Below are 16,104 nucleotides of genomic sequence, written 5' to 3'. Positions count from 1 at the left end.
ACACAGCAGAAGAGTTGCTCATCTAAGAATAAGCACTAATATTTTAAAAAATATCGAGTTATATTAAGGATTAGGAGTTTTTTAGTGATGCCATTTATAGTTAATGTAATCAACATTGCTAAATTGCTGACTTACGTTGCAGATGATCAAGAAGGCTCCTGATCTTTGTTTCCTAATTATTACGAGACAGGAAAATGGGAGGAGAAAAAGGAAGAAGAGGAAGAATAATCCAGTTATTAGGTTTGAAGATTCATTCAGCTCCCTGTGATAATTTACAGTTCACTGTATTGTCATTTATAGACAAGAATTAACAGGGGTATCGAAGTATTAACATTTTTGTGTGTGCTGGTACTGGGGCTTGTAGTCCTAAGATACAGCAGTACCTTAGCTTTTTCACTCAAGGTTGGTGCTCTAGTACTTGTGCCATAGCTTCACTTCTGGCTTTTTGCTGGTTAAATGAAGCAAAGAGTTGCATGGACTTTTCTTGCCCAGATGAACACTGATCCTCAGATCTTATGCAAATGTGCATAGCGACGATGATCAGCTGGAGCCACCATTTCCTGGCAGGAATTATTTTTATAAGCTTGGCCTTTAAAGTCAGAAAAGAAATGGGCAAGCATATACTTTCCTTATTTAAAAAATTATATTTTGGGGCCGGGAGTTTGGCCTAGTGGTAGAGTGCTTGCTTAGCATGCACAAAGACCTGCGTTCAATTTCTTGGTACCACATACATAGAAAAAGCCGGAAGTGGTGTTGTGACTCAAGTGGTGGAGCACTAGCCTTGAGGAAAAGCTCAAAGACAGTGCTCAGGCCCTGAGTTCAAGCCAGGTCTGGCAAAATTTTCTTTAAATTGTAATTTGGCCAGGCATCAGTAGCTTATGCCTGTACTCCCTAGCTACTCAAGAGGCTGAGATCTGAGGATTGCAATTTGAAGCCAGTTGGGTCAGGAAAACCCATGAGACCCTTACCTTCAATTAACCACCAAGAAACCTGGAAGTAGAGCTGTGTCTCAAGGAGTAATAGAACACTGGCTTCAAGCAAAAAAAAAAAAGCTTAGGAACAATGTCTAAGCTCTGAGTTCAAGCCCTACACCTGCACAAAAATTTTATTTTTATTACCTTTAAGTAGTTATACAAAGGGCTTTCAATTCTACATGCTAGTGTATGAATATACTACATCATCACCTCTTTCATTGTTCTCACTATAAGTGTATTGTTTTCTTGCTGGATTAGCTTAAAATGAAATCACCAGACTATAGGATACCTTTTCAGAACGATGAGGCTCATCAGCCAAAACTGTAAGGTGCACCTGAGCTAGGTTGCTCTGTGTCCTCTGTTCCTGCCCATTGAGAACCTGAGTGATTGCCTGCCTTCCCACCTCTCCAGTGCACTCGCAATGCTTTCAGTCTTTCTGGCATGCAGTCTCCTCACCAGCTCTCAATCTCTTTTAAAAAATAAAATGAAAAAGCATGCCCAGTTTTTTGAATTGTTCTGTAATGGAAACCAGCCTCACTGGGCAAGTGCTCATCATCAGCGATTCCCAATGACCTAGCAGCCTAATTAACTTTCAGAAACCCAAGAGCTATCAGGCAGGAGCATTCACAAAATGAGCATGTCTTAGAAATCAGTGCAGCCAGAGATCTAGTTCCTTACACATGATGGCTTGGCTCCATTGATTTCACAAATTGGAAAAAAAGAGACAATTCTCCATGTCTCAGGATGCCAATCTATTCTTTTTTTCACACATTTTATATTGTAACTAATAGAAGGATAACATTATATTCACCAGATGGAAGGTGCATTACTTCACAAACATTGATACCCTTTCTCATGTCTTAGTCCCCATTTACCTCTCCCCACCTCCGCCCCTCATCTTCTTTTCCCCCCTTCCCTATTTCAAATAACCAAATAAACATATATACAATATATCAGATAACAAGTTAAAATACTGTAACCATATGAGATACCCAAGGGACAGCAAAAGAGATGAGAGATAACATAGTACATTAAAGACAACAGTCACTCATTATGATGCCAATCTATTCTTGGCCTAAGGCATCATGGTGGGGAGGGGGATGGCGGGAGGAGGTGGTCAGAGAATTTGTTTGCAAATTCCTATTTGTGAAGCATAGTTTCTTGATTGGGCAGAAGAATGCCATTTCTGCCCACCTCTATGTCTCTGCAAATTAATGCAAAATCTGGAAAAGTGACACCAGTGAAGTGGTTACTCATCTTCAGTAGAATGAGTGAACTCATGTCTTGAACTATAATACTGTGTGCAAAAAAGAGCTTTGTACTGGTGAAAACAGTACCAAAGTGCAGACAGACAGAGGAACCTGAGGACCTTGAGTCTCAGGGTTGCAGAATTCTCCAAAGTAAACAGCCTGAAATAAGGTCAAGGTGTAGTAACTGAGAACAGTGTGCTGCAGCAAGCCATTAGAACCCAGGATGGGTGGGTGGTTGGAGGATGAGCTGTGAGGACAGGCAGCCTTCTGGCTTCTGTGTCTGTTGCAGACGGTGTGAAGAAATCAATTGGATACCAAAACAAAAATTCAATAGGAGGCAAAGATGTGTGTGGCTCAAGTAGTACCTGGCCTAGCAAATTCACAGGCCCTGACTTCAAACTTCAATGCCGCCATCTCCTCCTCAAAGCCCCTCGCCCTAAACTCCACCATGTTGTTTCACTGGGAGGTAGAAACAGCCAACCAGCACTTAGCCTACAAAGGTTCTGCCAGCTCACTTACCTCATCCCTAGCCTTGCTATTCTTTCTCAGTGTCTCAAGAATATTTTTCTTCTCTTAGTTCAAGGATGAACAGTAGCAACAGAGCAAAAAGTTCAAGAGACCCCCCCCAGCTTAACCAATAAAAGTGGATATAGTAGTACATACCTGCCATGCCAGCTAATGGAGAACACAAATAGAGGAAGAAGTGTCCAGGACATCCCAGGAATAAATGTGAGACCTTATCTGAAAGGAAGTCAAAAGGGCTAGGTGTGGCTCAAATGGTGGAGTACCTACCTACAAAGCTGGAGGGCTTGACTTCAAGCTTTGGCACTATGAGAAACAAAAGGTAAAAATTTAGAAAAAGCGAGGTGCTGGTAGCTCATGCCTGTAATCCTCTTTACTGAGGAGGTTGAGATTTGAGGATTGAGATTTGAAGCCAGCTTTTGCAGAAAGCCATTGAGATTTCTATCTCCAACTAACCACCAAGAAGCCAGAAGTACAGCTGTGGCTCAAGTGGTAGAGCACTTTTCTTGAACACAAAAGCTCAGGAAATTTCCGAGGTCTTGATTTCAAATCCCAGGACCGGCACAACACAAACAAGTAAATAAGCCAGTTCTCATGCCCATCATCCTAGCTATTCAGAAGGCTGTGATGTGGATATTCTGAGTTCAAGATCAGCCTGTGCAGAAAAGTTCATGAGACTCCAAAACCAAAATAACCAGCAAAAAGCTGGGCTTTTTGAGCCCAGTGGTCCATACCACCAGGAAGTAGAGGCAGATCATGAATTTGAAGCCAGTCTGGACTACACAGTGAAACACTTTTTAAAATTTTTTTTTCACTCAGCAGTATGTTTATGTTTATTTTTTTGCTTTGAGAGTAATTTTTTATTAATTTATTAACATTGATTTTTATATATTTCAAAGGACATATTTAACAAGTATTCAAGAAGGGAATTTGTATATACAATCACTGGCACTTAGATTTTAGAACATAATTAAAATTAGGCTGAGGGTTTATATGTCATAGATACATATTAATCTATGTAATAAAATATCATGTCTATAGAGTCATAGATTTTTATGTCTATGTAGTTGTGTTTATATTTCCAGTACCATGTTCATAGGAAACACTTTTTTAAAAAAGACATCTTATGCAGATATAGAGGCAGATGAATATAGTGAATTATAAATCTTACCAAAACAAGTAAAACCAGCCTGGTATCACATATTAATCCCCCCAAACAGTCTGGTATCACTTATTAATACCAAAAAATATATCCACATTTCACTGGGAATGTGAACTCTATTCAATATGGAAGTTGCTAATACTTGATAGATGGAGAAACTGAGTAACTAAAATCTTAACTTTCATTTCAAAAATTCCTTGTTTTAAAATTATTGGTCAAGTTAAACATGTTTACAATGACATGGATATGTGAACTTGCCTTGAGAGTGTTGTGAGTAAAAATGTCATGCCTTGGGCTGGGAGTTTAGCCTAGTGGTAGAGTGCTTGCCTAGCATGCACGAAGACCCGTGTTCAATTTCTCGGTACCACATATGTAGAAAAAAGCCGGAAGTGGTGCTGAGGCTCAAGTGGTAGAGCTCTAGCCTTGAGAAAGTCCAAGGACAGTGCTCAGGCCCTGAGCTCAAGCCCAGGACTGGCAAAAAAAAAAATGTCATGCCTTGGTTGAAATACGCATACCAGACTTTGAAGAGGGTAAAATATCTCCTTTGAAGTGATACTTCAGTATACTGGGTTAAATGTATTATGAAACTAATCTCATCCTTTCCTTTTGCTTTTGCTTTTTCAATGGGGTTACTAGGACATTTTAAATTCAATGTGATTTGCACCCTACTTCTTTTCAGACAGCATTGCCAGAGAAAATACACGAACACTTGATGGTTCATAAACTGTGGCTCATGCTTGTGGTTCACGCTTGTAATCCTAGCTACTCAGGAGACAGGGATCTGAGGATTGCAATTCAAAGACAGTCCAGGCACAAAAGTTCGTGAGACTCTTATCTCAATTAACCACCAGAAAATCGGAAGTGCCACTGTGGCTCAAGTGGTAGAACACTAGCCTTGAGCTAAAGAGCTCAGGGACAGTGTAAAGGCCCAGAGTTCAAGTCCCATGACAGACCAAAATAAAAATAATGGCACACAAAGAAAATGCGCACACGTTGTACAAGTGAATAAAATACCACGCCTCCCAAATTAATCAGCCTCAGATTTAAAACCTGGAAGCAAAGTGAATATATATATATTCATATATATATATTGATAGAGAAATAGCTAGAAAGACACTTCACAGGCTAGAACAAAGTTTTCTCAGTGAGACTGAAGAAATCCACATAAAGATTATTATAGAAGAAACATGAGCTTGCCTAGAAAGGTAAGTAATATCACTTCTGTATAATTTCCATCTCAGTTCTCAATAGAACACATTTGTAAAACATTCTGAAATTGAAGGACTGTATACCAGGCTATTTTACCTGGTGTTAGGTCAGTGACAATGAAGAAGAGGAAAGAAAGTTGGAAGACAAAATAATTTGCCAATCTGCTTTTTGGTAAAAAAAAAAATCTAGCAAAATAAACTTTTAAGTCAGGTAATTCACATCTGTAATTCGAGCTACTCAGGAGGCTAGATCTGAGAATGGCAGATCTAAGCCAGGTCTGGCACAAAAATCTCTGAGACACTTATCTCCAATTAACCACCAAAAAGTTCGAAGTAGAGCTGTCAGTTAAGTAGTAGAGCCCCAGCCGGGAATGACAAAGCTAAGGGACAGGGCTGAGGTCCCAAGTTTAAGTCCCAGTACTGACACAGAAACTTTTAAGGAAGGCCTGTTTTGCTTTGTTTTTATTTTTCTTACCATTTTAGCGAGTTTTGTCTGTGATCTCTGACTGCCGTTGGTCTGCGTCTGTGGTGGCACAGTGTATCATGGAGGCATGTGTGGTGGAGAAGGAACCACTACATGGAGGCTGGGAAGTGGAGAGGAAGAGGAGGGGCTGGGGTTCCAGCATCCCCTAAGAAGCCACACCCTCAATGAATTTAACTCTTAACTCCTTTTTTTCTTTTTTTCCTTCCCTCCAGTCTTGGAGCTTAAACTCAGAGCCTGAGCACTGTCCCTGAGCTGCTTTTGCTCAAGGCTAACACTTTATCAACTGAGCGACAGTGCCACTTCCCATTGTTTCTGTTTATGTGGTACTGAGGGATGGAACCCCAGGGCTTCATGCATGCTAGGCAAGCACTCTACCACTAAGCCACATTCCCAGCCCTTACCTTCTTTTGGTAGACTCTACCTTCTAAAGGTTCCACCCCTTCCAGCAGTGTCACAGGCTGGGGGCTGAGCCTTTAACAGGTCCACCTTTGGGGAACACTCAAGATCCATGCTATAGCAAATACCCAATTCCCTCTCTTCCCAGTGTGCATACGATCTCCTTTATGTAGGATTACTGCACACACGTGTGCATTTACATGGGGTTAGTGTGGAAGGGAGAAGAGAAAGCTAGAGCTACCACTAAAATAATGACTTAGAAGAATGTCCAAGGCATAATCTAGCCAAAAAGAAGGAAGTTGAAAGTAATATGTAAATGAACATTTTCCCTCTGTGTTCCAATAGCGAAGTCCCCACATTCTTATATGTTTTGCATGAGCAGGGAGGAATGGGTGTGTGAGAGCCATGAGGAAGACAATCTGGGGATGTGGTACAGCAAGCAAGCACAGTGGGAGAAAGATGTTTAGTCATTTTTGCACACGTATTCTTGCATTTTTCGATTTCACTTTAAAACAATCTCCAATTAAAATAATTTACAAATAGCTATTCCCGTTTCATTGTCTGAGTAGCAACTGTTTTCCTTGGAACAAGCAAACAAGCTGAGAGAAGACTGACAAGGATTCAAGGCAAATAAGTGATTTAAAAAAAACCCAGAAGTTAAGAATTTCTGATTTGTCAGACACAGTGTAATCCTAGCTATTCAGCAGGCTGGGTTTTTGAGAATCGTGGTTTGAAGTTAGACTAGGTAGAAAAGTATGTTAGACTTTTATCTCCAGGTAACCACCAAAAAACCAGAAGTAGAGCTGTGGTTCAAATAGAATACTAGCCTTCACCAAAAAGAAAAACTCCTCAGGGACAGTTCTCAGGCCTTGAGTTCAAGCCCAAGGGTAGTAGGCAAGCATGCAGGCACGCACACACACAGGAATAGAAACAATCAAAGATTTGAAAAGGATCACAGAGAAAAAATAGCCAGTGAGAACAAAGGAGAACCAACATATAAATAGTGGTACTCTTGACTGCTACCATAATCTGTAATAAAGTCTGAAAGAAAAAGACAGGCAAATATACTTAATGTCTAAAGACTGAAAAGGCATGCTGAAGGAATACTGGACATAAATAATAAAATCTCAGATGAGCCAGGCGATGGAAACAATGCAGATGCCCTACTGCAGATGAATGGATACAGAAAATGTGGTATATATACACAATGGAATTCTACATAGCCAACAGACAAGATAAAATAATGGCATTCACAGGGAAGTGGATGAATCTAGAGCGAATCATGTTGAGTGAGACAAGTCAAGACCTAAGGAACAAAAGGCACATGGTATCCTTAATATGCGGCTATTAAATCCAAAGAGTACAAGAGCGCGGACTCAATAACTGCATACCCAAAGCTATGGACATGGTAATGGAAATATAAACATAACTATATAGACATAAAAACCTATGACTCTATAGACATAATGTTTTATTTCTTAAATTAATATGTTTCTATGACATACAAACCCTTAGCCTAATTTTGATTAAGTTCTAAATACTAAGTCCCAGTGATTGTAAATAGAGATTCCCTCCTTGAACACTTGTTTGTTAAACTTGTCATTTAAAATATGATGTAAAAATCAACATTAATAAATTCTTAAAAAAATCTCAGATGATTGGGATGGAGAGTAGGGAGGAAAACAGGGACAAAAACATGAGAAGGGGTATCAGTGTGTGAGAAGTAATGCACCTACTACCTGACGAATGTAACTGTAATCCCTCTATACATTATCCTACAACAACAACAAAAAATACTCAGAATTTTGTTTTTCTTTATGTGATACTGGGGATTGAACCCAGGGCCTGTGTCTGCTAGAGGCATGTGTTACTGAGTCACACCTATAGTCCTTTTGTTTTGCATTTTGTTTTAGGGACAGGATCTCATAACTTTTCCTGAGCTGGTCTCGAACTTGTAAACCCCCCATCCTCTGTCATCTGAATAGCTGGGATTAAGAGAAATGTGCCACAATGTCAAGTCTGAAAATGAAACATATTTTACTTATTTCAGAGATAAATAGTTCTTTGGGTTTTAACCCCTTCCTTCACCACCAAACTTCAACCAATTAACTGAACAGCCAACAGAAAAAAACAAAGACAACTTTTTGCATATAGTTTCTTTTTCCTTGGAAAAGTAATTTGTGTATGAACAGAAGGGCAAATATAAACAAAATAAATTATTTACGATATGGAAGAACCACTTTCACATCAAGTCTCTTCTTGAATTGTGGCTTAGTTGGTAGAATGCTAGCCAATGAGTAAAAACCAGGTTCCTGGTGAATGTAACTGTAACCCCTCTATACATTACCCTGAAAATAAAAAATAATATTACGAAAAACTTCAGGTGCCAAGTTTGAGTACTAAGTTTGAATCCTGGTCTTGACAAAGAAAGAAAGAAAGAAAGAAAGAAAGAAAGAAAGAAAGAAAGAAAGAAAGAAAGAAAGAAAGAAAGAAGAAAAAAAAGAAAAAGAACCACTTTTTGATTCAGAAACATTGAGTTTTTCTTCATACAATGGCAATGAAGATTTCATTAAAGAATGAGTTCTCCACCAGGCATTCAATCTCTGGCATTTTCTTCAGAAATACTGACACCCAGAAAACAAGCTTGATACGAATGTCTTCCTGGTCAACAGAAGAATCAGTGGGCTTGGTGAGGACTTATTTTTCTTCCTCATTTGGCTCTTCCATGTGTGAGTGTGAGCGTGTGTGTGTGTGTGTGTGTGTGTGTGTGCGTGAGTGCGCCACTCCTGAGGTTTGAACTCAGGACCTGGGGGTGCTGTCCTTGGGCTGTGTAGACCGAGGATAGCACTCTACCACTTGGGTCACAGTTCCACTTCTGGCTTTTTGGTGGGTAATTGGAGACAAACAGTCTCATGGACTTTCTTGCCTGGGCTGGCTTTGAACTGTGATCCTCAGATCTCAGCCTCCTGAGTTGCTAGGATTGTGAGCCACTGTGCCTGGCTTTCAAATAATTTTTTTTTTTAAGATATTCACTACTCCTTCCTAGGAAGGGGAATTCATCTGTGGTTTTTTGTCTGACAGTTTTGTCATGGGATTGCTTTAGTTAATAGGATGTAATAGAAGTAAAAGTGTCAATATCTAAAACAATGTTTAAGAACCATTATCTTATCCCCACCTTTCCTCTCTCCCTCCCCCCACCCTTCTCTCTCCCTCTGTCCTGGAAAATCAAGACAACATTGGTCATAGCCAAAATTGACTACGCAAACATGTCATATGAGTGAAGGAGAAATTTGTAGACTGCTAAGGTTTGGGGGTTGTTACTGTAGCATAACAGCCCAAGCCGACTGATAGACCTCTCAAAGCTTAAGGGACTTGAAACTGGATTTGAATCTACAGGCTTATTCTGAAGGACTCAATTTATGCAGGACTTCTGAAGGGTAATCAGTAATTTCTGGTTAGCTTTCCGTTATGTAAGATTCAAGTACAAGTACCTTGGGTAAGCTAGGACATCCAAGTTTATCACCCTATCAGTGACCCCATGTGAGGTATGTTACAAACAAGTTATTCTGGCTGGGTATGGTGGTATATATCTCTAATTCCAGCCAAGCTGGAGACTGAGGCAGGATGAACCCAAGTTCAAGGTCAGTCTGGGCTACACAGTGAGACTCTGTTTCAAAATAAAAACAGGCCAAAAAGTAAACAAAAATAAAAGTCACTGGAATGACTTAGAGTCATTCAGCACCCTAAGAGTCTGTGGTTGGGTCACAGTCCAGTTGTTGGGACCTACAGCTGGAGGGAGCTACCTGCATTCTAGGTAGATGCCTGGAAAAATCTAAAGTCAGAAAACATGGTTTGGCCTGGAGTTGACACTTCAGTATGGGCTTCCTTCTGAGTTTTCAGAGGAGAAACAGTGGGCTGTCACTGAAGAGGAGGAAGCTGCCATAGTCATGGCAGTTTTGAAAGGTTCATTCTTGTTTTTCTTTTTTCCTTATGACTCAAGCTGATTCAACAAGGGAGATTATTCGTCTATGTACAATTGCTTCTTCTTTTTTTTTTTTTCTGGTGGTGGTGGTTCTTCCTAAGCCGAAAATGCACCTAGAATTCCACTGGAGAAATAGTTGATCTCAAAATGTGTTGGGAATCCAACTGCAGTTAAGTGTTGATGGATTCACCAATGTGCAGCAGCCCTTCAAAGACGACAGGCTGTGGTTTCCTCCCAGGGTGATCTCCGCAGGCCCTTTGGCAGTAGTGCTGGTGGGGATAGAATGGAGTCGTTAGTTGAGCCTTGCATGGAAGTAGGTGAGTAAAAGTTCCATTAAAAATAGCCCAGGCTTGGGAATGTGGCTTAGTGGCAGAGTGCTTGCCTAGCACACATGATGCCCTGAGTTTGATTCCTCAGTACCACATACACAGAAAAAGCTAAAAGTAGTACTATGACTCAAGTGGTAGAGTGCAAGCTTTAGGCAAAAAGAAGCTCAGGGACAGTGCCCAGGCCCCGAGTTCAAGCCCCAGAACTGGCAAAAACAGAACAAACAAAAAAACAGACTGGGCATCTGTGCTCACACCTGTAATCCTAGCCACTCAGGAGGCTGAGATCTGAAGATCATGGTTCCATACCAGCCTAGGCAGGAAGGTCTCTGTACACACACACACACACACACACACACACACACACACACACACACACACACACACAGGTCAAGGCTAGAAACTAATTTCCTCCTTTAAATTCTGGCTATTATATTATAGCTGGAGTAGGTTAAAAGCAGAAGCCCCACAGAAGTGATTCTGGTTCTTAAATTTGGGTGGCCTAGGAGCTCTCCTTATTTATTCCAGGATAAACCAAGAAGGGTTAGATAGACTCAACCCCTATAAAATTCTTGAATATTCAAGAGAACCTCTGGGGTGAGGACATTGTTTTCATGACTAGAAGCTGTAGAGGGTGGTGGTGGCTGACATGGGTCATTAGTGGTCTCACATTGGTGGGACAGCGTTGACCCCTTGAAAGGGAGGCAGTGGAAGGTAGTAATTAAAAGTATTGGTTTTGAGGGCAGAATTTCCTATCTTGACTGTGCTGGGACTAACTTTGCTTGAGTGGACATAGCCTTTCCAGGTTCCATTATGTATAATGCAAAAACATAAACAAAAACAGGCCCAAACCAAACCAAAACAAAAAGCCCAACTTACACAGTAACTGCATTTTTTTCTTTGGCAGTCCTGGGGCTTGAACTCTGGGCCTGGTGCTTGTTTTGCTCAAGGCTAATGCTCTACCACTTGAGCCACAGCATCACTTCTAGATTTTTTTTTCTGTGATTAATTGGAGATAAGAATATCATAGACTTTCCTCCCCAGACTGCCGTTGAACTATAGTCCTCAGATCTCAGGCTCCTGAATAGCTAGAGTTACAGCCATGAGCCACCAGCACCCAGCATGACTGCGGACTTGAAGTGAAATAATTCATGTGACTAATTCACAGCCAAATAAATACTTGAGCACATGAAATACTTGAGCAGTACTACTGAATATTTTAGTTCCCGGTTTCATTTGGAAAAGTCCAAATGAAAGGTTGTTAGAATTGCTGCGTAAGGAAGCTTGGGTGTGATGACTTGTGCCTATAATTCAAGCTACTTGAGAAGCAAAAGTTGTGGAGGATCTTGATTCCAGGCCAGCCTGGGCATTAAAGTATTGAGACTCCATTTTACTCAATGAGTTGAGTGTGGTGGTGGTGACTGTGATCCCAGCTGTGTAGAAGGTACGAGGATCTTGGTCTAAGGCTGGTCGTTGAGCAAAAATATGAGAGCCTCTCTGGAAAATAGCCTTAAAGCAATAAGGTTGGAAGTATGGCTCAAGTAGAAAAGTACCTGCCTAGAAAATGAGGCCCTAGTACTTAAACTTGAGGATGCTTAAACCACCACACACATACAAACAATAAAGTTACAAAAACATGAGTAGATGGAATCTTTAGGTCAGATTTGATAATTACTAAGAGGGTCATGGAGAAATACCTGTGCAATAAACTTTGGCAACACGATACTACATTGGTCATGTTGCTGGGGAAACTGGAGTTGAAGGCACTTTCTAGAATGTGGTAGCAGTTGATGTTCACAGGAGTGCCAGAGAGGATGCCTGGAGATGAACAGAATATCATTGATTTTCATGACTGACCAGATTTCTGAACTCTCTTATTCTTAGCTTCTCTACCCACTTGCTCTGCACCTTGCACTCTACACCACACTTAACAGGTGCTCCAGCACTCAGTTATATGAGCAGCTGTGGTGCCATGTGGGCAGGCCCTCCTGCCTCCCCAGAAGCTACCCAGAAGACCCAGGGCAGCACACAGCACCTGCGATACAAGCTGTCATGAAGCAGGCGATGGTCCCTGCGATCAGGGCTCTGACTGCTCCGGAGGCAATGTCACGCTTCCTGCAAGGAGCCATGGATGCTGGGAAATATGGAAAGAGTAGGTGAATTAGTGCTGAGGCTATTGATTGGAAATTAAATTTGTAGCCTCTGCGGATAGCTTTAGCACCAAAGACTCATGTCAGTGGACAAGAAAAAAAGCCACGTCTCTGGACGTATTGTCTAGAATAATCATTTTAAAATATAAATACATAAACTGACAAAGCAAATGCCTTGTAAGATGATGCCTGGTACAGTTGTCACCATGGCAGACATGGAGATAAATCAGAGCATTTTCCCACTGAACTTCCATTGGTCCTCAATATAAATCTATTGACACTGGTGCACAAACCAAATGCATGCATCATCTTGGGTTAGGAGAAGCACTGGTATGTCCAATATATTCTTCCTGAGGTAAGTTAAGGTGTACACTGGATCTAGATTGGAGGACTGTGTTCCCCTTGACACAAATAACACTGCAGACCAAGAGGGCGATCCCCCCAAAAGGTATGCTTTTCACTTACTGAGTCCACCGATCACTATTCCTAGGGAACCCATATTGGCAAAACCACACAGGGCATATGTGGCGATGGTCTCAGATCGAACCTGTAAGGAAGAACAGGATACTGATGGATATGTGACCTAATCCAGCCAAAGGTATTTTGCCTTCAGAATTAACAATGACAAATAAATTCATGGTAGGTAGTATCAAGTCATTGCCTGACTGTTTAGTGTCTCTCTTTGAGATGGAAAGGGGATGCATGGATCCAGGAAACACTCTACAATGAATTTGGAATGATTATTTTGGGCATCTAGAAATCCTAATTCACACTTATTGAAACTATTTATTATTCTCTATGACCTGGCCACCTACTATATGTAACATTCCAGGCACAGTAATAGTTGCAGGTGATATAAAATTGGTCCTAAAAATACATTTTTATTTTTATTTATTTATTTATTTATTTATTTATTTTTTTTTTGCCACTCCTGGGCTTGAGCTCAGGGTCTGAGCCCTGTCCTTGGGCTTTCTCAAGGCTAGAGCTCTACCATTTGAGCCTCAGCACTACTTCCGGCTTTTTTCTATGTATGTGGTTCCAAGGAATCGATCCCGGGTCTTCATGCATGCTAGGCAAGCACTTTAACCACTAGGCCAAACTCCCGGCCCCAACCTAAAAATACATTTATTGGAGACAACTGATCCAGAATATATAAGGAACTGCTGTTACTCCATAAGAAAAACAAACTCTAGAGAGAATGGATAAAAAACTTTTGAATATTTTATAAAAGATATGCAAATGGACAATCAGCACATGAAAAGATGCTCAAGATCATTAATCGCCATGGTAATGTAAGTTAAAACACACCAAGCTACCACGATTTGCTTACTAAAATGGCTAGACTTGAAAAAGGCTGACAAGACTATGTGTGGCAAGGCTGTAAAACAACAGGGACTCTTACATGTTGTTGGTAGGGACATAACACGACACAAGCTGTTTATAAAACATAATGGCAGATTAGCCCATACTGCTGTTCTAGGAGAAATAAAAACACATGCCCACGAAAAGACTGTTCATAAATATTTATGGCAGCTTTTACTTATAATAGCTTGATGCTTAAAACAACTCAAGTGTCCTTCAATAGGAAAACAGACTGGATATATACATTAAATTCTGCTCTGTAAGAAAATGGAAAGTAATTATTTACAACAATGAGGCTAAGCTGGGCGCCAGCAATTCTCACCTGGTAATCCTACTTAGTAGGTTGATGTGTGATTATGATGGTTTGAAATCAGCCTGGGAAGACAAATCTGAGAAATTCTTAACTCCAACTAATGAGCAAAAAGCTAGAAGAGGGGGCATGGTTCAAATGGTAGAATGCCCACTTTGGGTGGAAAAAGCTAAGCAAGAATCATCATCATCATCATCATCATCATCATCATCATCATCATCACACAGAGCAGACACACAGAGTGAGTCTGCTCTTGGAAAATAAGCAGAGTAACTGTATTTTGGATCTTAAATGTTCTCCAGTATCTTACATGTAAAAAGTGTAGTCCCAGGTGCAGTGGTGTGCAGAGGAGGTGATTAAATTCTGAGGCTTCTAGTCTCATGATTACATTAATCCCCACATGGATCCATAGTTTATTGGATTATATGATAGGGGCTTTGGCACAGAAGTGGGCCTTCTCTTTCACTCCCTAGCTACCTCAAATAAGCAGCTTTCCTCCACCATGTGCTACTGCCATGATGCTGAACCTTATAGAGTAAGCTATCACCTCTTTTTGTGTGTGTGCATGGGGGGGGGCATGGAGCTTGAATTTGGGCACTGGGCACTGTCCCTAAGCTCTTCAGCTCAAGGCTACCACCCTACCCTTGAGCTAAACCCCATTTCTCATTTTCTAGTGATTGATTGGAGATAAGAATCTCAGGCCCTTTTGTGCTGGGGCTGGCTTTGAACCTTGATCCTCAGATCTCAGCCTCCAGAGTAGCTAGGATTATAGGTGTGAGCCACCACCCGGGCAGCTATCACCTCTTTTAAGTATCTTAGTTCTTTTTTTTTCCTTTTTGGTCAGTTGTGGGGCTTGAACTTAGAATATGGGTGTTATCCTTGAGTTCTTGTTGCCTCTACTACTTTGGGCTACAACTCTACTTCTGGTTTTCTGGTGGTTAATTGGAGATAAGTGTTTCCTGGGGACTTCTCTGTCCAGATTGTCTTCAAACCATGATCCTCAGCTTCCTAAGTAGTTAGGATTATAGGTGTGAGTCACTGGCACTTGGCTTGATTTTTTAAATATCTGATTTCTTCAAATATCTGATTTACTTCATTATTTTGTCCCAGAGGGAAAAAGCTGACTAACAGTAATCTATAGTGGGGAAAAAATAGTTACCTGAGACTAGGTCTTTCAAAAGGCTGATGACTATGTATGTAGTGCCATACGGAAAAGTGAGAATTATTTGAATACAAAGGGAATCCCCAGATATCACAGGTGGTTCCTTACAATGTGGTCCTAGTGTGTACTTGCCTCTGTTCCTCAGCTCTGACCACTCTGGGAGTGTCCAGAGGCCTACTTGGAAGTGAGGGGATGTCCTTTCCATGGGACAGATGGGAGGTGTTTATAATCGCATGCATGTGGCCCTCTGGCTCATCCCAACAGTCAAGGGTCCTGCGGAGAACCAATCTCGATCCTAAGGCTCTCAGGTCCTGCTCAGGACTATATTTTATCAGGTTGAAGGCCTGACCAGAGGATGCTCTGAGGATTCAGCAAGCTATATTATATATTAGAGGCAGATGTAATCTGGCAAAGGCATACACTCAACTGGGACAATAATTTCTAATATCCTGAAAAGGCCTGATGTGGTTAAAAATATAACCAAATTCTATTTTCACAATTAGTGATTTTTTTTCCTCCCCTTGTGCTATCTGGAGTTTTGAAGGCCTACATTTAAAAAACAGAGTGTTTGTGGCAAGGTTTTTGTTGATGACAAGGCTCCTCTTCTCCCTTGTGGTTTCTGAGAACTCTCATGTTGAGTTCAAACTGTGTGCACACAAGCAGGAAAACATATTGAGTGTTTGTGCAGTCCACAGTTCCTGGAAAAGTTCATCTTCATCCTCTCCCCCTTTCTAGTGCTTTTCATTTAGTTCAATTGGCTTCAAAAGCAGGCATGCTTATTAAGAGACTGCAGGGAGAGAGATGAGACAAAGGGCT

The 16,104-nt window shown here is 40.9% G+C and overlaps 1 protein-coding gene across 1 annotated transcript in view; it reads right to left on the bottom strand.

Annotated features, from left to right (window-relative positions):
* Positions 1-7,548: 7,548 nt before the first annotated feature.
* Positions 7,549-16,104, bottom strand: part of Slc28a3 (solute carrier family 28 member 3) — a 60,351-nt gene continuing 51,795 nt past the window's right edge. The window contains exons 15-18 of the mRNA XM_090329455.1: positions 12,920-13,001; positions 12,340-12,438; positions 12,002-12,122; positions 7,549-10,247 (exon numbers count right to left, since the gene is read on the bottom strand). Of these exons, the coding sequence (XP_090185581.1) occupies positions 10,121-10,247; positions 12,002-12,122; positions 12,340-12,438; positions 12,920-13,001 (429 nt within the window). The 3' untranslated portion in view covers positions 7,549-10,120. The remainder of the gene's footprint in view (positions 10,248-12,001; positions 12,123-12,339; positions 12,439-12,919; positions 13,002-16,104) is intronic.

This window comes from Megascapheus bottae, chromosome 3 (assembly GCF_031878675.1).
Source record: "Megascapheus bottae isolate mThoBot1 chromosome 3, mThoBot2.hap1, whole genome shotgun sequence".
Classification (NCBI taxonomy): domain Eukaryota; kingdom Metazoa; phylum Chordata; class Mammalia; order Rodentia; family Geomyidae; genus Megascapheus; species Megascapheus bottae.
Note: the sequence above shows the minus strand (reverse complement) of the source record. Positions and strands in the feature narration are given on the sequence as shown.